The sequence below is a fragment of the Littorina saxatilis genome, linkage group LG13, assembly GCF_037325665.1.
Source record: "Littorina saxatilis isolate snail1 linkage group LG13, US_GU_Lsax_2.0, whole genome shotgun sequence".
NCBI lineage: Eukaryota > Metazoa > Mollusca > Gastropoda > Littorinimorpha > Littorinidae > Littorina > Littorina saxatilis.
In genome coordinates, this window is record NC_090257.1 from 43,492,130 (window position 1) to 43,517,585 (window position 25,456).

Genomic DNA, 25,456 nt, shown 5'->3' on the forward strand with positions numbered 1-25,456 from the left:
CTGATATCGCTTAAAGTCACGTGATGCTTAGCGACATCGGTAGAATTTAATGTTTTTCGATCTTTTTTTATATTTCTTAGAAATTCGAGTATGGTTTGCATGGGGTTTTTTTTAAACTCCACCCTGTGGGATTCCCCGTATACAGTAACTCCACCTACAGGGAATCCCACTCTTTTGGTCGACATAGACCCCATCAGCCCTACTAACATTCACACCGCGTGCTGTGCGCCGCCCTCCAGGTGCACACTGACAAACACGCGAGCCTGCCAACGGTCGTAACGACTTCTGGCCGCCAGAGACTGGACGTGTAATGACTGCACGGATCAAGAGTCGAGCGACCTCTCTGTCTCCGAATCTGAGTCTACCTACACCCCCACCCCCCACCCCGAAACTCGGTCTCTCTGGGTCTCGGTCTCGGTCTCTGTCTCTCTCGGTCTCGGTCTCGGTCTCGGTCTCTCTCTCTCTCTCTCTCTCTCTCTCTCTCTCTCTCTCTCTCTCTCTCTCTCTCTCTCCCTACCCCCCCCCCCCTCCCTCGCTCTCTCTCCTTCTGCACAAGCCCCCCCCACCCCCTTCAGAGTCCGGCAAGTCACGCCACCTTTATGTCCTGGCGGCCCCGGACCATGACCGTACGAGCCATCATACTTGTTATGATTTCAACCATAAGTAATCATGTACACATATATAGCTAAACACACACACACACAGGCCTGAAAGTGACGAGTATTTTATAGTAAAAACATGTAACTGGCGAGTAGAAGTTGCTGAAACATTGTTGGTTTGGCTAGTAAAGTTTGCTCTCTGGTTAGTAAATTTTCAGAATCACTAGCCAAAGGCGAGTACGCCATTTGTTGGACTTTCAGGACTGACACACACACCCACACACACACGCACAAGTTGAAGAGACTATCGTCAGTGGATGAAGCCCAGTATCCATACCCTGTGTGGAGGGCAGACCGTTAGAAGCGTTAATCCAATCAGGTGAAGTGGGGCAAGAGGAAAAGCGGCTCGCTGTCTCTGATCTCTGATTAACTGTCGTCTTCTCTCTCCTATCTCACCCCCCCCCCCCCTTGCCCTCTTCCTTTCTTTCAGTGTCTACCCACAGAGGTCTATATATATATTCCTGTCTCTACCGCCTGGCCTTCTATACAGACAAAGTCTGAGAAAATCGTGTCTAGGCTTTCTTCTGTCTGTACATGCAGGCCTGGCGGTTTGTCTGCCGGCCTACTTGAGCTTATGTGTGACTGTGGAAAGTACTCAGTTCTGCTCCATTCATCGTACTCCTCCCTGTCTTGGTACACGTGACCCTGAAACTGGGGACACTCTGCACTGTCCCCTAAACCTACACCCCTGACATTGATGTTGACTGCCCCCCCCCCCCCCCTCCTTCTGTCACATTCCGCTCTTCTGCAGCATCGGTCACCTTACTGGTGAGGGTGGGGGATATACTACATATCATGTCCGCCTCCAAAGAACAGCAAACCTTCACACACATGTACACGAGATCATTCAGCTGGGTTTAACTTCTCGAGGCCTCGCCGAGGGCCTAAGCGCACACTTTATATGTACGGAACATCACCCAGAGAACAACAAAGTGCACGACGATTCAGGCGTTGCCAACACACTGTATGCACAACATATGCAAGGACTGGCCGCGGGGACTGAACATTAGCTGATTGCATGTAGTCAATGTGTGTCGGTGCGCGCACGTGCACTTCGTAACTCTCTCTCTCTCTCTCTTTCTCTTTCTCTCTCTCTCTCTCTCTCTCTCTCTCTCTCTCTCTCTCTCTCTCTCTCTCTCTCTCTCTCTCTCTCTCTCTCTCTCTCTCTCTCTCTCTCTCTCTCTGGAATGCTTACGGTTTTGAATACCGTGCACCTTATACACGTAGATACACACAGATAGCAGGATCACATATCACAACATAGAGGAAGAAGTGGGTATGTCGCACAAGATACACACAGATAGCAGGATGACATATCACAACATAGAGGAAGAAGTGGGTATGTCGCACAAGATACACACAGATAGCAGGATCACATATCACAACATAGAGCAAGAAGTGGGTATGTCGCACAAGATACACACAGATAGCAGGATCACATATCACAACATAGAGGAAGAAGTGGGTATGTCGCACAAGATACACACAGATAGCAGGATCACATATCACAACATAGAGGAAGAAGTGGGTATGTCGCACAAGATACACACAGATAGCAGGATCACATATCACAACATAGAGGAAGAAGTGGGTATGTCGCACAAGACTGACTGGCAAACCAGGACACGCCAGACTGGGTGTTACATCGCCGTATACAACGGAACAAACACCGCATGATGTTTACGTAGTACCTGACGTTCCTGGAAACAAACAACAAGGGACGGTAATAGGAAATCAATGGACTCAGCATCACAATCGCTTGACACGGTCTCCCTCCCTCTGTCAAACAATGGACTCAGCATCACAATCGCTTGACATGGTCTCCCTCCCTCTGTCAAACAACGGACAAGGAAACAGCGTGGAATCACAAGTCTGTCAACGCGTAGACCTCATTTAGGTGGAACAACAGCATCCATGTTAAAATATGTGTTGACCTTCCCTGACTGATGGCTGCTACATTTCGTCTGTTGTGACTTGGCACGAAATGTTGTCGTGAGACTGATAACTACCGGCTTCCTATTTCTACATTACTGAAAGTTTAAAATCCGATATTTATCCGTTTGCGCCACAACCTTTTGTAGTGATGGAGCATGTCGATACTGCACGGGACCTATCAACCACCTGGTCATCACGGGACCTATCAACCACCTGGTCATCACGGGACCTATCAACCACCTGGTCATCACGGGACCTATCAACCACCTGGTCATTACGGGACCTATCAACCACCTGGTCATCACGGGACCTATCAACCACCTGGTCATCACGGGACCTATCAACCACCTGGTCATCACGGGACCTATCAACCACCTGGTCATAACGGGACCTATCAACCACCTGGTCATCACGGGACCTATCAACCACCTGGTCATCACGGGACCTATCAACCACCTGGTCATCACGGTCTATATTCATTTCCAGCGTACAATGGACGATGTTCGGAAATAACTCTGTTGGGATTGTATGGGTTGTGAAAGAGTGAATACTCTTGTTTTAGTGAGTCAAACTTTCCCACGTGACATTATAGGCCAGTTAATAGCAATGGGAGTGTCTGAAACACGTAGACAAGGAGCACGTGTTGAAAGCTTGCCTCGCTAAAAGCAAGAGTATTCACTCTATTACAACCCATACAAACTCAACAGAGTTATTTCCGGGATTTGTCTGTTCACCACACTAACCCCTGCCCCAATCTAGCATAGTTGTTCTAATGACACAGTAGTCTGTTGAACGGGTGATTTGATAATTCTTGATGTCAACGTATGTCAACCCAGGGTTAGAACCCAGCCCCCTGGGGTCCTGATTTGGCCTATTATAGTCCGCTGGACCCGAAAAGCAACAGCTAACTAACTAACTAACCCAGCCCCCACATATCGCAGTGTCCGGTCCATAATCATATCGCACAGTGTCTATTCTACTTGTTCTCAGACCACTGTGTCCATACAACTTGAACGCACAGTGTCTGGTCTGCCGTCGTTGTTTTCGTCGTTGTTGTCGTCGTTGATGTAGTAGTTGTTGCCGTCGTTGTTGCCGTCGTTGTAACAATCGTTGTTGCCGTATTTGTTGTCATCGTTGTTGTCGTCGTCGTTGCCGGCGTTGTTGTCGTCGTTGTTGTCGATGTTTTCGTCGTCCTTGTCGTCGTCGTTGTTCGTTATTGTCGTTGTCGTCGTCATTGTTCTTGTCATCGTTGTTGTCGTCGTCGTTGTCGTCGCCGAAGTTTGTCATCAGCGTTGTTGTATACCGTTCCCGTGGTGATATATATTATGCCAGGAGAAACGATGTGCAGGTGAAACACCGGGCGACTGTGCACTTTCGTCATTGATATTACGAAATAAACGACACTTGGTGTTCTTTTCTGCCTGGCTTTTGGTGCATACGATAACGAGCATGCAACACAGATTTATCGGACTGGGATAGCCATCTGGTGTCTGCGCTGACTGAACAGCCTTGTGTCAAGGCAATGACCGGGTTTTGATTAATGGCTCTTATTGCAGCCCTTTATTGCACCATAACCCTCTCTTTTTGTTTATATATGTAAACAAAAAACAAACAAAATGAAAATGAACATCGCAGCAAAACTCGTCCCACCTGTCACGCACCCACCCACACACACACGCACGAACACACAAGCGCAAGCACACACGCACACACAAGCGCACAAGCAAGCAAGAACACACGCACGCACACATACACACACAAACACAAACGCATGCGAGCATGCACGTACGCACACTTGCACACACACACACACACACACACACACACACATGCAAGCACGCACACACGTACGCACGCACACACACACACACACAAACTCTCTCACACACACACACACACACACACACTCGCACACACACACACACACACACACACACACACACACAAGCGGCATGACTGGGATGAAAACTCAATCGATATAATTATATAGTAGATAGACGGTGAATAGTGACAGAAAGGATCTCTCCCTTGTCGCCCAGTTAGTCGCACAATCAGTCAAGACCGACAGTGTCAAGGCCATCTGCGTCAAGGCGAGCTGATGGACACAGCTGATCCCACACTGTCGGTGTTTCTGTCAACACACGGTGCACATCACAGGCACGTGACATTCGGGAGATCAAAGATGGTTCGACAGGTTGTGAAACGGACGTAATACCCCTATTTCACACATCCGTTCTAGCTTCCGTTCCCAGCCGTCCTGAGGACGGCTGTTACAACGATGAGACGCTGCGAAAACGGCCTTTTTTGTCATCTTTGAGCAGCGTCTGGCAGAATGGAGGTATCACAACGCCGTGTGTGAGAGCGTTAGCGTTGCGTTACCATTGCGTTAAGTTCCATTAACGATCCATGAGTTCCGTTACCGATGTGTTAAGGTTCCATTACCGTTCATTTGGAACGGGCGGGGAATAGCTAAAATGTTGAACATGCAGCCAGAACTCACCCGCCCCAACCGGCAACCGTTCCTACCGTTCAAAGGAGTTCCGTTAACGTCCATTGGCGTTCCATTATGGTCCCCTCCCGATCCCTCCCATTCCCGTGCCGTTCCTTGGTCGCTACGGGAACGGGACCTAGAACGGATGTGTGGAATGGGGGTATTCGGGTGATGTCTTCCACATTTCATAACTCTGCATTGCCCTGATGGAACTAGACGCGAACTACCGTCTCACGCGTACCCACAGCCCAACCCTGATGGAACTAGACGCGAACTACCGTCTCACGCGTACCCACAGCCCAACCCTGATGGAACTAGACGCGAACTACCGTCTCACGCGTACCCACAGCCCAACCCTCCATCCCACCTTTATTTTTCGTTGCAGGAAAAAAAAGTGTCAACGTCATTAACAGGAACGTGATTAGAAACCCTTATTTTTCACTGTCTTACCCCACCACGTGACCAGAGCCTCGGAACGTGCATGCAAACATAACACTACAGACAGAAGCTGACCTGATGCTGGGAATTATCGACATCTGAAATTGAAAATAGTCTTCAGGATTGAATGACCTTTCTATCTTCAGTGAACTTTTTGTTACAATATTTTTCCTTTTGCATTTGTGGCAATTCAAAAAAATCTGTCAGGAAATAATCTTTTAAATCAGAAATTACAGGTTTCCTTGTGGGAACTTTCAGACCGGCAGAAGTAAACAACGGCAGAAGAAACGTGTTGAAAATGGCAACACAGGCAACACAGGTAACACAGGCAACACAGGTAACACAGGCAACACAGAAACGCTTGATCTACAGTTGTGAACGGACCAAAGACTCTTGAAGAAAAGGTTCCGGAGAATGAGAGAGAGAGAGAGAGAGAGAGACAGAGAGAGAGACAGAGACAGAGAGAGAGAGAGGAGAGAGAGAGAGGAGAGAGAGAGAGAGAGAGAGAGAGAGAGAGAGAGAGAGAGAGAGAGAGAGAGAGGGTGGGGATGCGAGAAAGAAAGACAGACAGACAGAGCCAGAGAGTGAAGTTGGGAAATTAGAGAGACAGAGACATAAATACACAGGAACAGAGACACAGAGACAGAGACAGGTAAACAGAAACAGAGACAGATATATATATAAAGAGAAAGAGAGAGAGAGAGAGAGAGACAGAGAGAGAGTTCACTTGTGTTGTTTCAGCAAAATGATCCGATCCAAATCGCTGCAAGGCCACAACATCTCCGCATCTAGTGGCTATTCCCTCATTGCAATGTATCACACACACCCCCCCCCCCCTCCCACCCATCGATCAGAATCGGGATAATATTGCTATGACATTTCGCTCCACTAGAACAAACCACCTTTCTCCATGCTCTATTAGGACAAACACACCAACGCCATTTAATCACCAAGCCATCATCGAGCTCGCATCAATCATTCAGCACATCAAACCCGCTTAAAGGGACACACTGTGACAATTTGTTTCCGTCATGTCTGAATGGGTGACAGTTTTATTCCGTCCTGTATAAATGTTATTCACAACCCGCTTAAAGGGACACACTGTGACAAGTTTTATTCCGTCATGTCTGAATGTTACTGGCAACCCGCTTAAAGGGACACACTGTGACAGGTTTGTTCCGTCATGTCTGAATGTTACTGGCAACCCGCTTAAAGGGACACACTGTGACAGGTTTGTTCCGTCATGTCTGAATGTTACTGGCAACCCGCTTAAAGGGACACACTGTGACAGGTTTGTTCCGTCATGTCTGAATGTTACTGGCAACCCGCTTAAAGGGACACACTGTGACAGGTGTTTTTTTCGTCGTGTCTGAATGTTATTGGCAACCCGCTTAAAGGGACACACCGTCGCACTGTGACAGGTTTTTTTTTCGTCGTGTCTGAATGTTACTGGCAACCCGCTTTAAGGAACACACTGTGACAGGTGTTTTTTTCGTCGTGTCTGAATGTTACTGGCAACCCGCTTTAAGGAACACACTGTGACAGGTGTTTTTTTCGTCGTGTCTGAATGTTACTGGCAACCCGCTTAAAGGGACACACTGTGACAGGTGTTTTTTTCGTCGTGTATGAATGTTACTGGCAACCCGCTTTAAGGAACACACTGTGACAACGCTTATCATCATGTCTTAAGCGTTCTCATTCAAACAAACCTCAAATGCCCTTCCTTCCTTCCACTCAAAACTCTGGCCAAAAGTCCAAGGCACAAGAAAGAGAGGAGGGAGGGGGAGGGGCAACGTTTAGGGGAAAGTTTTGCAGGGGGGAGGGGGGGTGCACATTCATCCTCCGCCAGTCCAACAATTAGTTCTCATGACATTTGGAATACGGTGACATTTCACATTTCAAACGCTGCTTCATTGTCATAACTACAGACATCGCATGCAAACGATAATAATCAGTTCTGATGGCGAGTCCACAACAGCGTTTTGTCATTTTCAACATATCAAGGAGTTGGTTGTGGGCAGGGGAAATGTGAAGGCTTTTTTTTTTTTTTTTTTTGGGGGGGGGGGGGGGGGGGTTGAGAATGATTGAAACCTTCAGAGAAGACGACTTCTGGTTGTTGTCTGTTCTGTCCGAGACGATGGGTAATAACTATGCTCAAAGTATACCCATGGAAGGAGGTTAGAAAAGGTATGCAAGCTATGCACAGATCTGTATGGATCAAACAGACCTCGAAAAACTGCCTCTTTCAACTCAATGAGTCAGTGCAATTTTAAGGTAAAATAAGAAACTAGGACAGATGCATCACAATGCATACATATTTGGTGGATATTTGGTTCAAACACAACCACCTGCACTACCAGGCTATGATGCTGCATTAAGAAGTGTGGGGTTGCGCTCCGTATATATTCACAAAAGACAAACTGGTACCCTCAATGGTTTGTGTCGTGTTTGGTTTAAACAGTTTGATTCAAATAATTACAAATAACAAAGCCGCATGCAATCAATGAAATAAATGGAGCACAACAAGCTAAGCTTTTAAACGTGCTCTTAAAAGCAATATGAAATCTGACTTGTTGAACGAATATAAATAACGTATGTCGAATAAGGGGACAACAATTGTTTTTTTCATTGTTTGTTTGTTTGTTTGTGTATGTGTGTGTTTGTTTGTTTAAATATCGGCAATCGACGATGTTACTGTGTAGGAGTGTGTGGGTGTGTGTAGGCGTAAGAGGATGCGTAATAGCTTCAATCTCATTCTAGTTTTATACGGATTCAAGACCGGTTTAAAAATCATCGTGTTTCTTGTCTAAAAACAGGCGTAGGGCAGGTGCAGAGAGTGAATGGGGAGGTAAAGACAGGTGAGATAATTAAAGCCAATTAGACTCGTGTCATTGAGCAATCATACACCTGCACGTCATTCGCATCACGAGGCTGGGTACCTGTCGCAACGAGTGTCTGTGTCCGTCTGGTGTCACCCTCTCATTGCTCGGCCATCACACTGCATTGCGAAAGACGCTCGTATCACAAGGACCGCTTGACTGGGGGCGCTGGCTGCACTTCCTCACAGTCTCTCGACACACTGAATAGGGGCCACACTGAATAGGGGCCAGCACGACTCAACAAAAGTTATATGTTTTCTGAGAAAAGATAAAAACTCTCTCTCTCTCTCTCTCTCTCTCTCTCTCTCTCTCTCTCTCTCTCTCTCTCTCTCTCTCTCTCTCTCTCTCTCTCTCTCTCTCTCTCTCTCCCACATAACAAATCACACACACACACACACACACACACACACACACACACACACACACACACACACATTCATAACAAATCACACACACACTCTCTCTCTCTCTCACACACACACACACACACACACACACGCGCGCGCGCGCGCACACACGCACACACGCACACACGCGCACACACACACTTACAAATAAAGACATGACAACACTGCCTTCAACTCTGACCATGTCTGACACTCAAGAGGAGAGAGGAGTACGAAAGCTTCATTCCCGTTTGGACTGAATTGGACCCCTTCAGTGTGTACACAGACAGCCACACTCATCGTTATGCAGGGGACTTTCAATCGCTCACGTTGTGGCAAATCATTGACACTCGATCGCTTCCTGAGAAAACTGTTCACTTCACACTTACATGTGTACACGCACGTTGGCTTGGTGCGACCTAGAAGCGGATCCTTTGTTTCGTTAAACTATCCACCTTGCTGAAAATAGACACCAACGCTCTAAAAGGAACACTTCAACAATAAGACTTGAAACGCACATTGCGAGTCGGTGCAGAATGATACAACAGGCAGTGTCACGTTGAGAGAAGACACGATACAACCATTGGGGACTTTCCACAGGCACCCAACATGGTGTTGTTTATCCTGCAGTTTGATCGAGTCCACCTTGAACACAGGTCCGTGTGATAATATTTGTGTGAATACTGGGGTATCCTTGGTTCTTTAATTGAGACACACACGCCTAAGTACACTGGGTTATGCTCGGAAAGCATGGTCGTGTATAGGCTATAACAGTTTAAATGGGACTGGGTGGCCGAGTGGTAACGCACTTGCGCTCGGAATCGAGAGGTTGCGTGTTCGACCCTGGGTCAGGCCGCTATTTTCTCCCCCCCTTTCCTAACCTAGGTGGTGGGTTCAAGTGCTAGTCTTTCGGATGAGACGAAAAACCGAGGTCACTTCGTGTACACTACATTGGGGTGTGCACGTTAAAGATCCCACGATTGACAAAAGGGTCTTTCCTGGCAAAATTGTATAGGCGTAGATAAAAATGTCCACCAAAATACCCGTGTGACCTGGAATAATAGGCCGTGAAAGGTGGATGCAGCGCCTAAAGGCAGTCGATCGACTGGCCGATGTGCATGCGTGATATATTGTGTAAAAAAAATTCCATCCCACACGGCATTAATAGGTAACATGCGCCTTGAGTCGCCTTGTGTGGTGAGATACGTGCGCGATATAAATCCTCGTAAATAAATAAGAGAGCGGAGTGGCGCAGTGGTTAGAGCGCTTGCCTCTCACGCTGGAGGTCGTGGTTCGTCCCCCACTCGGGGACAAATACAAATACCCGATTTTTCCGAGCGCTCTCCAGTCCACCCAGCTGGAAATGGGTACCTGACCCTATTCAGGGCCGGGGAAGGCAAAGGCAGCGAGGGAGAGATGGGCACCGCCCTCATAAAGCTGGCCCCCAGAAAAGTTGAGATCTCTAACATCTCTCTCCCCTACGACCAGATGGTTATGGGAATACCTTTACCTTTTTTAAATAAATAAATAAAATAAATAGGCGCGCCAAGGCTCGCCTCCAGATTCTGCAATCGTGTGTGGTTTGTTTATTTCAGAATATAATATGTATTGCTGTGTTGTTACTATAGACGCTTGGTCTGTGTACCTTTGAAGAAGGCCTGCGGGCCGAAAATTTGGAAACAAAAGATGATACATTCTTGCTTGGTGTTGAACTTTTTATTGTGATGTTTTAATAAGCTTTTTAAGCTTTAAAAAGTTTTCCAGCTTTTATTGTGTGGAGTGGAGGCGGGGATATAGCTCAGTTGGTAGCGCGCTGGATTTGTATTCAGTTGGCCGCTGTCAGCGTGAGTTCGATCCCAGGTTCGGCGGAAATTTATTTCACAGTCAACTTTGTGTGCAGACTCTCTTCGGTGTCCGAACCCTCCCCCCGTGTACACTACATTGGGTGTGCACGTTAAAGATCCCACGATTGACAAAAGGGTCTTTCCTGGCAAAATTGCTTAGGCACAGTTAATAATTGTCTACCTATACCCGTGTGACTTGGAATAATAGGCCGCGACAGGTAAATATGCGCCGAAATGGCTGCAATCTACTGGCCGTATAAAATTTCATCTCACACGGCATCACTGCAGAGCGCCTAGAACTGTACCCACGGAATATGCGCGATATAAGCCTCATTGATTGATTGATTGATTGAGTGGTGCAGAGGAAAAAGAGTTTCTTGAATTAAATAAACAAACCACACAAGATTACAGTTATTGTTTATATTTTAATAATATGACAGCACACACATACAATCACACACTTAGGACTATTTAACTTTAGTCTACTATTACGTGTATTGCAGGGGAGTGCTTCTTTCTTGAACCAGTCCGCTTAGCTTGGTCACACCGCTCTAAAGCACAAAGTTGACAGTTGTATGTGTCGTAATGTCGTTGTACAAAGTTAAATGTTCCACCTACATGACACAACGAATTCAATCCAACAGCCGATGACACGATGATGCCTTTGTGTACGTCCACGGCTTCACAGTAGACGTTACAACCTTTCAGGTGCCTCAATATCGCTCTACAAACCTAATAGAAATGGCCCTGTTGCAAGACAACTTTAACCACTCTAATCCAAAAGGAGAATCTTGCAACATGAGTGGGTGATGTGTAACACTTTCACAGCGGCTCTATTTTCACCGTGTTGTGTAATGTCCACCTAGGTCGTGTTGCAAGACAACTTTAACCACTCTAATCCAAAAGGAGAATCTTGCAACATGTGAAATGTCCACCTAGGTCGTGTTGGGTGTGGTTGACCGTCACCTTTCTGCGATAAACAGGTAAATGTACAGGTAAGTGGTACGACCACTGAGTTAGGTATACCTGTACGTGACCGCTGCATGTGTTCTACGTACCTGTGACTGTGAGCGACCCTTGTCAAAACAGACAAAAGCGTATCATAGTGACCGGTGTTGTTTTACTTTGTTTTGTTTTAGTCTGTGTTGTGTTACATTGTCCAACCTCAGTCAGAGGCGGGTGAGACATGTTCTGTCCTTATGTCCCTTGACTACCAAGTAACAATGACGTAACAGACACGGCGCATGGTCGATCGGGCTGCCGGCTGATTGTGTGTGGATTGATTCAACAAGGTGCATAGTATGATCGGGCTGCCGGCTGATTGTGGGTGGATTGATTCAACAAGGGACATAGTATGATCGGGCTGCCGGCTGATTGTGGGTGGATTGATTCAACAAGGGGCATAGTATGATCGGGCTGCCGGCTGATTGTGGGTGGATTGATTCAACAAGGTGTATAGTATGAACGCCTCGGTCAGTGAATGGAGAGTCGATAGAGTGAGGGCGTGCAAGGTCACGACATACCGCGACACTGCACTGCACTCACAGACACATGAATCTGCGTATCTACTAGCAGCCACAGGCACATGAATCTGCGTGTATATATATCAACCAGCAGCCACAGGCACACGAATTTGCGTGTATATCAACTAGCAGCCACAGGCACATGAATCTGCGTGTATATCAACCAGCAGCCACAGGCACATGAATCTGCGTGAATATCAACTAGCAGCCACAGGCACATGAATCTGCGTGTATATCAACCAGCAGCCACAGGCACATGAATCTGCGTGTATATCAATTAGCAGCCACATGCTCGTGAATCTGCGTGTACATCAACTAGCAGCCACAGGCACATAAATCTGCGTGTATATCAACTAACAGCCACAGGCACATGAATCTGCGTGTATATCAAGTAGCAGCCACAGGCACGTGAATCTGCGTGTACATCAACTAGCAGCCACAGGCACATGAATCTGCGTGTATATCAACTAACAGCCACAGGCACATGAATCTGCGTGTATACATATCAAGTAGCACCCACAGGCACGTGAATCTGTGTGTACGTCAACTAGCAGCCACAGACACATGAATCTGCGTGAATATCAACTAACAGCCATAGGCACATGAATCTGCGTGTATATCAAGTAGCAGCCACAGGCACATGAATCTGCGTGTATTTCAACCAGCAGCCACAGGCACATGAATCTGCGTGTATATCAATTAACTAGCAGCCATATGTATCTCGACCCCCTCTTTTATCATATTTAAAAAATCATGTCCACTATAGACATGTAGACCTAACGGACAATAAGCCCCCAATTCAGTTTAGCTCAGCACCTCGACCAATCCGAAAACCTGGGTCGGCGTTTCACATGGGTTTCCTGGTGGCTTTCAGAAAGTCTGTGCTATTGGTCAAGTGCAGACGAAGTGACTATGCAGTGCCACAACACAGAGACATGCAGTGCTGTAGCCTTACACCCCAGCCTATGACCGCTCCCTCCATCACACCCACACCCAACCGTCAGTCCAACGGTCGCTACACTTCACCTGGCTCATCGATTATCGGCGAGGGAACTTGTGTTCCCCAGCTGATTACCGCTGAGTGGTGGCACTGGAATCACTGCTACTCATGAAATGAACAATTGATGAACGAGGCGAGTGAACCTCAGCGGGGAGGGCGCTTCGTGCTTTGTAAACAGACAGTCAACGGTCAATACCCATAGGAACTTCACTCTCATCCATATTAGTGGGTACTTGATCCAGTCTGTCGGTGTAACCCAGGGGTGCCCCCCCCCCCCCCCCGGCCCCCCCATCCCCCACCCCTCCCCCCACTACCCTGATAAATTCCACAACGTGTGTGGCTGCAGATATGCCCTCACTATGTGAAAAATGTTCATTGAAGAGTGAGATAAACCCGTCTTATTCCCCCCTCTGCTTCTTTACCTCTGTAAACTTGTAGGGGTAGTTATTTTTCGATAATGACCCAGCAACCAAACAAATAACGACCCAGCAACAGCCTGAATCCTCGATAGTGCAATGGGTTGAGAAGTTCTTCTGTTTCGGTACTACTTTTTGCGACTGAAAAGTTCCGAACGCTCTAACGTACGAAGTATACATCTCTGGAGCAAACAATACAAACATACCGCATTTAAATTAACAACTACAGGCCTGAACACATGAATCTTCATATAAAATCCATGAGTTCGGTTGTTTTCTGAATCTAGATTTGCCGTGCTCAAACGTTCATCACAAGCAATTTCCCGCAAGGCAAGTAACTCATACTTTGTCTAGCGACAAGAGTAGTTCCCCTTCTTTTCACTCAGTTTCTTCGACAACAGACTGCAATCCGACGGTCAGTTTTCAACAATATTTCATTTAATAAACAGATCACACGCAACCAAATGCACACATCTCATCAATTTAAACAACATAAAGCGGTTTCATACACTATTTTCCCCAGAAAACTGAACTTCATACAGTTTTTAACGTTGGAACACGGGTGCAAAAGTTCGTCTGCTAGTCCCATTTGACGAAAGAACATTATCCTAAGTGATACCAAAACATATACAGAACACACAATATCTGCCTTTGCCGCCACAGCAGAATAACAGCATATCTGTGTACTTGATTTTAGTCCAAAATAGGAAAACTGACAAGAAGTGTTAACAGAATGGAATGATTTGCACGGAACTATACAACCGCGCATTAATCGATCGCCTGCGCAGGTTGACTGGTTGAGTGAATAGGATTCGATCAAACTTTCGCAAAAAAAACTCCTCTTTTCTTTGAATAACTGAAGAAAGGAGGAATAAAGAGGTTACACACCTCGTCTCAGTGATTATAAAAAATAATGGTCTCAGTTCGCGGTCATGAAAAAGCTCGCTAAAGCTCGCATTTTTCATGATCCGCTAACTTCGACCATTATTTTTAATAATCACTGAGACTCGGCGTGTAACCTCTACATATCTCTCCCCCTCTCTCCCTCTCCCCCTCTCTCTCTCTCTCTCTCTCTCTCTCTCTCTCTAGTTTTATTTTTATTTTCCTGTTTCCTAATTGTGCTTGTCTGCTTTTCGATTTTCTACTTGCTTATTGTTTGTTTTCGCTGTTTACCTAGTTTGTCGTCGGAAACAGTTCCTTGTCTCTTTACTAGTTAATTTACGCTTGACGTTGTGTTTCGTAAAGTGTCATATATCATTTTGGTTCCATCACTGTTTTGTATCTCTTCATTATTTTGTTGTCTTGCTTACTGGATAATTAGCTGATTCAGTATCAATAAGTATATTGTTTAATTAAACAAACAAACAAACAAAAAACGCCCCAAAACGCTACTTGAGCTTAAATATGAGTAGCTCTCCTACTACATGGCCAACAAAACAGGGTCTCCGTGTTGGGCACCTGAACATTAACCATGCTATAAATAAAATCAATGATATTTCTACAATGCTGTTAAATACTGGAACAAGTTTTCACATTTTTGGGATCACAGAATCAAGATTAACACCTCAGATTTCGGATTCTGACGTTGTTATTCCAGGTTACAGTACGTTACGCAGAGACCCTCAGCAAAGTAGAGAAACTGGTATACTTTTGTACATAAGTGAATCAATTAGTTATACACGAATAATACACCTTGAGAACTTCGTGGAATCTGTGTGGATTGAAGTTAAGTTGAGACGAGCACCTCCACTCCTCATAGGATTTTGTTATAGAAATCCCGCAGAGCGAGCAAACTGGTCAGATAACTTTACACAGATGTTAGATGCAGTTCTGCTCGAGTCAAAGGAAACAATTCTGTTGGGAGACTTTAATGTTGATTTGCTTAAACAAAACAAGCAGTGGGTTGATATGATTAACCTCTATAATCTTAAACAAATAGTCAACACTCCCACTAGAGTCACATCATCCAGCAGTACTCTGATAGATCATATCTATGTTACTGATCACCATAATATTGTCGAATGTTGTGTTCCAGCCAATGGTTGCAGCGATCATTTTCCTGTCTGTTTAACATGGTCAAGAAAGGGTGTCAAAATTCCTAAAGTTGGTCACAAGACAATAAAATACCGCTCTTTTTCTAAATTTAACGAAGACACCTTTCTACATGAACTTTGGAATTCCCCACTATCTGATACTTACAATTTTACGGATCCGGACGAAGCCCTAACACATTGGCTTAGTGCCTTCAATGACATATACGATAAACATGCTCCGTGGAGAATAAAGAGAGTTAGGCACATTGTAAAACCTAAATGGTTTGATAATGATTTACAACATGCCATTGACCATCGCGATTTTTTAAAGTCGGTTGGCAAGGAAGAGGAATACAGAGAACAGAGAAATAAGGTAAATTCACTTAAACGAACAAAAAAGATAAAATATTTTCGTGACCTAGCATCAAGTTCAAAGCAAAACTCAAAGAATATATGGAAGGCAATAAATGAACTTACGAATAAAAAGGCTGCCAGTCATCCGAGTTGTATCAAGGACATATCTCCCGATGATTTAAACACACATTTTTCCAAAATTGCTGAAAATGTGATTAAAAATGACAAGTCCAAATTAAATGATTTGAAAGTTTTAGAAGAATTTTGCAAATCAAAACAAATTTCATGTCAAGCAAAAATTCCCCTTCTTACAGTACCTGAAGTTTTTCACGCACTTACACACCTCAAGCAAACAGGCACCCGGGGGCTCGATGGGCTTGATGGTAGGATTCTTAAATTGTCAGCCCCCGTAATTTCTGAAACACTTACCTACATTTACAATCTCTGTTTAGACAAAAAATATTTTCCAGTCGCCCTGAAACAGGCTAAAGTCATTCCTCTGTTTAAATCAGGTGACAAAAGAGACCCCTCAAATTATAGGCCAATTTCCATTTTGTCTGTGTTATCAAAACCACTGGAAAAGCATATCAACAAACACATCCTAACACATTTCAACCAAAACAACTTATTCCATCCTAAACAATCAGGATTTAGAGCTAAGCATTCCTGCCACACTGCCTTAATCTCTCTTGTTGATCAGTGGTTGGACAAAATAAACGATAATGAATTCTGTGGTGCCATTTTCGTAGACTTTGCAAAAGCCTTTGATGTAATTGATCACACATTATTGCTTAGAAAATTCGGTTTGTATGGCGTCGGATATGATACTATCAATCTTGTTAGTTCATTCCTCTCTGACAGACAACAGACAGTTCTTACAAACACTAGAGCATCGAGCATGCAAGCTGTAGATTACGGTGTACCACAAGGATCGGTATTAGGACCTCTGCTCTTCTCAATATATGTTAATGACCTCCCCCTTTATATTCAACATTTATGTGAACTTTTTGCAGATGATACCACAATTCACTCCAGTAACAAAAATTTAACTCGCTTATCAGAATCCCTCCAAGGAAGTCTAAACCAGCTGACAGAATGGACTGACCTAAATCACATGTCTCTTAACCCAAAGAAAACCAAATATATGATAATTACAACTAGACAAAAACGACAGAATTTTACCTCAACTGGTCCCGATTTAATGATTGGCGGCAATATAGTGGAAAAAGTCGACCATCACAAAGTTCTAGGTGTCCACATCGATAACAACCTGTCTTGGTCAACTCACATTGAACAACTTAGTAAATTAGTGTCAAAGAAAGTGTACCTCTTATCTAGAATTAAACACTTCCTTAATTGTCAAGCCAGGAAGTTATTTTTCACTGCTCATATTCAGTCTCTTATTGATTACGCATCCACTCTATGGGACTCTGCAAGTGATAATTCCCTAAAGCTACTCAGCAGATTACACAAAAGAGCGCTAAAAGTAGTATTACTCAAACAGACTACTCTCACCGACTCAGACTACATCAACATAGGGGTCCTACCTCTAAAGTCAAGAATGAATTACAACAAAGGAATAATGATGCATAAAATTATGACAGAAAATGCACCCGAAACCATTTGCTCAAAGTTCTCCTTGAAGAATTCGCACCACTTTATAAAACTAAACACTCCTCTTCCTAGGATAGACCTATTTAAATCAAGTCTTGTTTATTCAGGAAGCAGCCTCTGGAACGCTCTTCCGGACGCCCTGCGGCAATCCACCAACACGGATTCTTTTAGAACCAAATATTCTTTCCATTTAATGAACTCTATGAACAAATAAACTTGATTGGTTGGTATGTTTTCTTTGTATACAGTTGTTCATTATCGGAATTATGGTTTATTGTGACAAAATCACGAAGATTTGGCTCTGTAATACATTGTTTTGCTGAGCTAATGTATTGTTGGGTTACTTTCCGTTTATCTTCATTGCTTTACACCCAATTTTGAACACTACCTTATGATCTACAATGCTTCTACATAATGCGCTTCATGTACATAAACTTATATGTTCTACCATTAATGTTTTTATTGTAACCTTTTTCTAGTCATAGTTATAGTAAAATAGTTTAGTCCCTCTTTAGGGCGAGGGCCAGATGCAAAAAAGCATATCTATGCTTATTCTTGTCACCCTCGAAAAATAAAGATTTGTCATTGTCATTGTCATTGTCATTGTCTCTCTCTCTCTCTCTCTCTCTCTCTCTCTCTCTCTCTCTCTCTCTCTCTCTCTCTCTCTCTCTCTCTCTCTCTCTCTCTCTCTCTCTCTCTCTCTCCCTTAGTTAATTTTTCAGTGGTGTGTGTGTTTGTTTGTGTGTGTGTAGAGGGGGGGTGGGGGGTTGCTAGTTATGTTTTCTGTCTTTGATGCATCAATCAAGAAGAAAATAGAACATCCCCCCTAAACCCCCCCCCCCCCCCCACACACACACACACACACACACAACCGTCTTGCAGATCTGGTTTGTTGGCTCGCAAATCGCATGTCACTGCTTATAGGTAGTCAGGTAGTGTACTGACGAGAAACTTTGGATCAATAAAATATAAAACGCCGACTTTGCTGGGAGTCAGAGTGGTGTTTGATTGCACTTGAGGCTCTGTCAAGGTCACGGTTGGTGTCAGCTTGAGGCTCTGTCAAGGTCACGGTTGGTGTCAGCTTGAGGCTCTGTCAAGGTCAGGGTTGGTGTCAGCTTGAGGCTCTGTCAAGGTCACGGTTGGTGTCACCTTTAGAAGCTCAACAGGCTGTAATGCAATCTTATCAACACTTTGCTCTCCTCGTCAGCGTGTATCATCTTGCCCGGATAATACCAACGTTATCTTCCATCACAAAGTAACACACACGCTATGGCCTTGGGCATTTTTCATTGTCCTATAGAACTCCTCTTTTGTCTCGATCAGCAGTACTGTTTGTAGATAGGTTATAAAATAAAATAAAATCATTACAAAAAAACACAAAAACCTCGCCCCCACTGGCAAGTTATAAACTAGTACCCGGATATAGGATAGCTTGCCACATCCTGACCTCAGGTCAAAATGAGCTCGGCTCATTCTCTCCCTTGAGTTTCAAACCGAATTTTTTTTTTTTTTTACATATTGAGAGCTTTTTGTAATGTATTATTGATATAAGCAGATTCGCGATCGTCGATAATGATTTTTCATGGTGTTTTGCGATTTTTAAATTACAAAGGAATTGATTTGTAAGACAGTTTCAAGGGAGCTATTTTTTCGCGGCTGTATTTACTGTGCAAACAACTCTAAATATGGCAAAAGTGTCACGTGATAATCAACAGTTTGGTTTCGGCGTTCGCTGAAGCAGACGATTTTTTCTGTAGTGATGCAACCATATATTACGGTCTCCTTCCAGCAGCAGTCCCAAAATTTCGACTTGTTTTGACCTTAGAACGATGTCTTTATCATAACTGTGAAGAACAGAACGGAGATCACTGTGTCGAAGTCGGCCAATCTGCAATTATTTTCGTCTCGCGAACACGGCTCGCAAACAACATATATATGGGAGATAACTTGTTTTGATAGATTCGCGTAGGAGTTTCGCGTCCGGTCAGAGAGATAACTGGCAATAGCCGTTGAGCGATGTAATCAGAATGAGCTAGCCACTGCTGTCACCCAAACAAGGCGGGGCGAGTGAACTTGGTGTGTATACATTATATACAGAGTAGTGAATACCACCAGGACCTCGTTGAAATAGCCACTACTCACACAACCAAGACAAGTTAATGGGTATAGACTGTGGCACATGATGGGTATAGACTGTGGCACAATGGGTATAGACTGTGGCACAATGGGTATAGACTGTGGCACAGTGGGTATAGACTGTGGCACAGTGGGTATAGACTGTGGCACAGTGGGTATAGACTGTGGCACAATGGGTATAGACTAGCACAATGGGTATAGACTGTGGCACAATGGGTATAGACTGTGGCACAATGGGTCTAGACTGTGGCACAATGGGTATAGACTGTGGCACAGTGGGTATAGACTGTGGCACAGTGGGTATAGACTGTGGCATAATGGCTATAGACTGTGGCACAATGGGTATAGACTGTGGCACAGTGGGTAAAGACTGTGGCACAGTGGGTATAGACTGTGGCACAATGGGTATAGACTGTGGCACAGTGTGTATAGCACCACGTACCCCACCCCAAAATGTAAACCCCCGCCGCTCCCATGAAGAACTTCCTTATAATTTCCGCTGCTCATCAGAACGTGTGTACACTTTACCTCTATATTCAGACTACAAAGCCGGCTCTAAAGACCCCCCCCCCCCCCCACCCGCTTGTCGGACACCTAGCAGTGACCATGTCGGTCACCTAGCAGTGACCATGTCGGACACTGAACAGTGACTACCTCGGACACTCCTAGCAGTGACTACGTCGGACACTCAACAATGACTACGTCGGATACCTAGCAGTGACTACGTCGGACACTGAACAGTGACTACGTCGGACACCTAGCAGTGACCAGGTCGGACACCTAGCAGTGACCACGTCGGACACCTAGCAGCGACCACGTCGGACACCTAGCAGTGACCATGTCAGACACCTACCTGGCAGTGACCATGTCGGACACCTAGCAGTGACCACGTCGGACACCTAGCAGTGACCATGTCAGACACCTACCTGGCAGTGACCATGTCAGACACCTACCTGGCAGTGACCATGTCGGACACCTAGCAGTGACTATTGACGCGCTGTGTGAGAATGTGGCCTGCAGACATGTTGCTCCCGTCGCGAGTCACTCACTGAAGCAATGACGACCTTTGTTAGAGCTTGGATGGCAATACTGTGTGTGTACATATACCAGGACATGCAATACGTGTGTACACATACCAGGAACGTTTGCAATGTCAGCCGAGGGTCATCTTTGTGTCAGTCACAACGCTTAGGCTCAGCGGGGAGGGACCCGCCACAAACCTCCCCACAAGATTGAGAAAGTTCAAACTCCTCCCTGGCACCCAACCCCCCCCCCCCCCCCCCCCACTCCCCCTCTCCCCTACCTCCACTTAATTACACGGAACGTCGTCACAAATTTAATCTCAAGTGTCGTTGTTAGTTTCTCATTTCAGCGTGCATGTCACTCGGGCCGCGCCATTTGCTCGGCTCGCTTGCTAAAAAAAATCATTCAACATCAACCTCTCGTCCACCACACCTCCCCCACCCCCACAGGCACACGGCACGACATGCTGGCAGCGTGCAGGCTTTACAGCCGGTGCAAACCCACGTTCAACACCGCTTTTGCTTTCTGAAATTCTCGCATTTTCTGGTGATACTCCCCGGGCCTTGTCTGTGAATTGTCATCCGTTTTTAAACCTTCTCCTTTCAAAGACTTGATTTTCCAGAGGAGGTATTAAAAGCGGGGAGTGTGTGTGTGTGTGTGTGGGGGGGGGTCCTCTGTAGTAGCTTTGCTATTGTAAGCTGTGGGAAGAAAGCTTCCAGCTGAGAAGAAAGTAGCTCCGCCCTGCGCCTGTGTCTTCTCCCATCCCCCCCATGCATCTCCCACACCCGCTTACAAACGGCTTACATTGATCGGCGATCAGAACTAATCCCCAATGTCCAATACCATTTTATTGTTACAACAAACGGGATCAAGAGTCGAGTCTAGTTTTCCTACGGTCACTATCGACTCGCCAGAACACCTCTGACAGCTGAAGCCACTGTGTACGCATTCACTTGCAGTCAGTAGGCCTATACGAGCCGAGCCGTTGACCTAACCCGCACAGACGGGGAAAGCCCACCTCGTGCGGTTGATGTTTCTACGCAACACAGATATAAAGCAAAAACGCTAAGTTTCAACGGTCCTTACCTGCAAAGATTCCGCCATCATTTCGCTCCCTTCCGAACAGCGCAGGTACTCCACGGAATTCAACACAACTTCACTGAATATCGCTGTCCGTTCGTCGTTCGATATCTCTCACGTCTGAAAGTGCCGCGACTCGCGCGGAGATTTTGTCGTCTGCTGCTGGAGAGCGAGCCCAAAACTCACGAAGGTGACGTCATCTTCGGAAACTTGCAACCCTCGTCGAGCCTCGGCAAAAGGGGCGTGGCTGGTTGTATGATCAGCTATTTTACACTGCTATCGCGCTCTTCTGGCGTACAATTTTATTTGCAGATGCAGTTTATGAAAGCTAAACATTCTTTACTCATTAATCAACCGGGGATGCGGCCTAGAACTAAGTGCAGTAAAAAGGACAGATTGACAAAACGATGCTCATAAACAAGTTGGGTGTGTTTTTGTGTGACAGTGTTATTAATGTGTGTCTGTGTTTGTGTGTGTGTGTGTATCACGGTGAGTGTGTGTGTGTGTGTGTGTGTCCGTGTATGTTGAGAGAGAGTCTACAAAGTGTGTGTGTGTGTGTGTGTGTGTGTGTGTGTGTGTGTGTGTGTGTGTCAGTGTGTGTGTGTTTGTGTGTGTGTGTGTATCACGGTGAGTGTGTGTGTGTGTGTGTGTGTCAGTGTGTGTGTCACTGTGTGTGTGTGTGTCCGTGTATGTTGAGAGAGAGAGAGAGAGAGAGAGAGAGAGAGAGAGAGAGAGAGAGAGAGAGAGAGAGAGAGAGAGTCCGTATTAAGTAAGAAATATTCGCTGTGATATTCATATTAACCAGCGTCAGTGTTCAGTTTCCAGGCACATATGTTGGCTACGCACGTAGTACACCCCCCCCCCCCCCCTTTTGTCTCTCTCTGTCTCTCTCTGTCTCTCTCTCTCTCTCTCTCTCTCTCTCACTTTCTCTCTCTCTCTGTCTCGGTCTCTCTCGGTCTCTCTCTCTCGGTCTCTCTCTCTCGGTCTCTCTCTTTCGGTCTCTCTCTCGGTCTCTCTCTCTCTCTCTCTCTCTCTCTCTCTCTCTCTCTCTCTCTCTCTCTCTCTCTCTCTCTCTCTTGTATTCGTTCTCTCTCAGTCTCTCTCTCTTATTTTCACACACACACACACACACACACACACACACACACACACACACACACACACACACACACACACACACTGTGTGTGTTTATTTTATGGAGTGTTCAGAAGTACGTCGTGATTAGTTAAGGTGTCCGGCCAGTCGATCGGTCTCAAGATTAGATAACGAAAGAAATATCAGTAGCTGAACTGTTGGTGGATTGATTGTTTTCCTTTCGTGGAATTTCAGGTCACCCCCCCCCCCCTCCCCCCCCCCCATGGCACCCACTGTTTCTGTGTTTCGTGGAATTTCAGGTCGCCCCCCGCATGGCACCCACTGTTGCTGTGTTTCGTGGAATTTCAGGTCGCCCCCCGCATGGCACCCACTGTTTCTGTGTTTCGTGGAATTTCAGGTCGCCCCCATGGCACCCACTGTTGCTGTGTTTCGTGGAATTTCAGGTCGCCCCCATGGCACCCACTGTTGCTGTGTTTCGTGGAATTTCAGGTTGCCCCCATGGCACCCACTGTTTCTGTGTTTCGTGGAATTTCCGGTCGCCCCCATGGCACCCACTGTTGCTGTGTTTCGTGGAATTTCAGGTCGCCCCCATGGCAACAACTGTTGCTGTGTTTCGTGGAATTTCAGGTCGCCCCCCGCATGGCACCCACTGTTGCTGTGTTTCGTGGAATTTCAGGTCGCCCCCCGCATGGCACCCACTGTTGCTGTGTTTCGTGGAATTTCAGGTCGCCCCCCGCATGGCACCCACTGTTGCTGTGTTTCGTGGAATTTCAGGTCGCCCCCCCCCCCCCCCATGGCACCCACTGTTGCTGTGTTTCGTGGAATTTCAGGTCGCCCCCCCCCCCCCCCCATGGCACCCACTGTTTCTGTGTTTCGTGGAATTTCAGGTCACCCCCCGCATGGCACCCACTGTTTCTGTGTTTCGTGGAGTTTCAGGTCGCCCCCCGCATGGCACCCACTGTTGCTGTGTTTCGTGGAATTTCAGGTCACCCCCCGCATGGCACCCACTGTTGCTGTGTTTCGTGGAATTTCAGGTCACCCCCCGCATGGCACCCACTGTTTCTGTGTTTCGTGGAATTTCAGGTCACCCCCCGCATAGCACCCACTGTTGCTGTATTTCGTGGAATTTCAGGTCACCCCCCGCATGGCACCCACTGTTTCTGTGTTTCGTGGAATTTCAGGTCACCCCCCGCATGGCACCCACTGTTTCTGTGTTTCGTGGAATTTCAGGTCGCCCCCCGCATGGCACCCACTGTTGCTGTGTTTCGTGGAATTTCAAGTCACCCCCCGCATGGCACCCACTGTTGCTGTGTTTCGTGGAATTTCAGGTCACCCCCCGCATGTCACCCACTGTTGCTGTGTTTCGTGGAATTTCAGGTCGCCCCCATGGCACCCACTGTTTCTGTGTTTCGTGGAATTTCAGGTCACCCCCCGCATGGCACCCACTGATTCTTTGTTTCGTGGAATTTCAGGTCGCCCCCATGGCACCCACTGTTTCTGTGTTTCGTGGAATTTCAGGTCGCCCCCCGCATGGCACCCACTGTTTCTGTGTTTCGTGGAATTTCAGGTCGCCCCCATGGCACCCACTGTTTCTGTGTTTCGTGGAATTTCAGGTCGCCCCCATGGCACCCACTGTTTCTGTGTTTCGTGGAATTTCAGGTCGCCCCCACGGCACCCACTGATTCTGTGTTCGACAAATCGGACAAAAAAAAATCGCACCTTCAACTAAACGCTAAAGAAATTTGGAAACCCCCCCTAAAAATGACGTGATTCGCCCCTGCACACACACACACACACACACACACACACACACACACACACACACACACACACACACACACACACACACAACGAGAAATGCGGCGAGTGACGTGTAAACCTCAGGGTCAACTTGACCAGAGATCTGTAGCAAGCTACAGTATCTCTGGGTCAACGACAATGACAAGATCACAGAAATAAAGGGAACTAACCGCTCTAAATATGTTTAACTGTGAGGAAGCATTATTTAGAGTACTTACTTCCCTTTGTAATAATCCTGTAGCAATCTTGTGTGGGAGAAGATGAGATCTGATTGAAGTATCGGGCATTGCATGCAATGTTGAAACCATGGGGATCATTGTACAGTGGTGCCTGCCAAAAATGGACACCCTTGAGACCGGCCAACAGTGTCCCTACATCACAGGTGGGCTGTCATGACAGGTATATTTTGGTCATAGTTGACAGAGGGTGTCCTTTATTGGAAGGTGTACTCATCAGAGGGGCCTCACATCGCAGGTATCACCCTATCTGGCATTCTCTTTTTCATTTATTTTATTTCAATTTTTTTGTTTGACAGTAAAGGAAGCCTGCAGCAGTTGGGGCATTCTGTCTCACCTAATACACACTGAGTGAATGAGATGCAGTTGGGGCATTCTGTCTCACCTAATACACACTGAGTAAATGAGATGCAGTTGGGGCATTCTGTCTCACCTAATACACACTGAGTGAATGAGATGCTGTTGGGGCATTCTGTCTCACCTAATACACACTGAGTGAATGAGATGCAGTTG

The 25,456-nt window shown here is 46.1% G+C and overlaps 1 protein-coding gene across 1 annotated transcript in view; it reads right to left on the bottom strand.

Annotated features, from left to right (window-relative positions):
- The window catches only part of LOC138945807 (annexin A4-like), an 88,741-nt gene extending 66,750 nt beyond the window's left edge, over positions 1-21,991 (bottom strand). Inside the window, exon 1 of the mRNA XM_070317316.1 lies at positions 21,818-21,991. Within this exon, the coding sequence (XP_070173417.1) occupies positions 21,818-21,838 (21 nt within the window). The 5' untranslated portion in view covers positions 21,839-21,991. The remainder of the gene's footprint in view (positions 1-21,817) is intronic.
- Between the last annotated feature and the right edge of the window lie 3,465 nt (positions 21,992-25,456).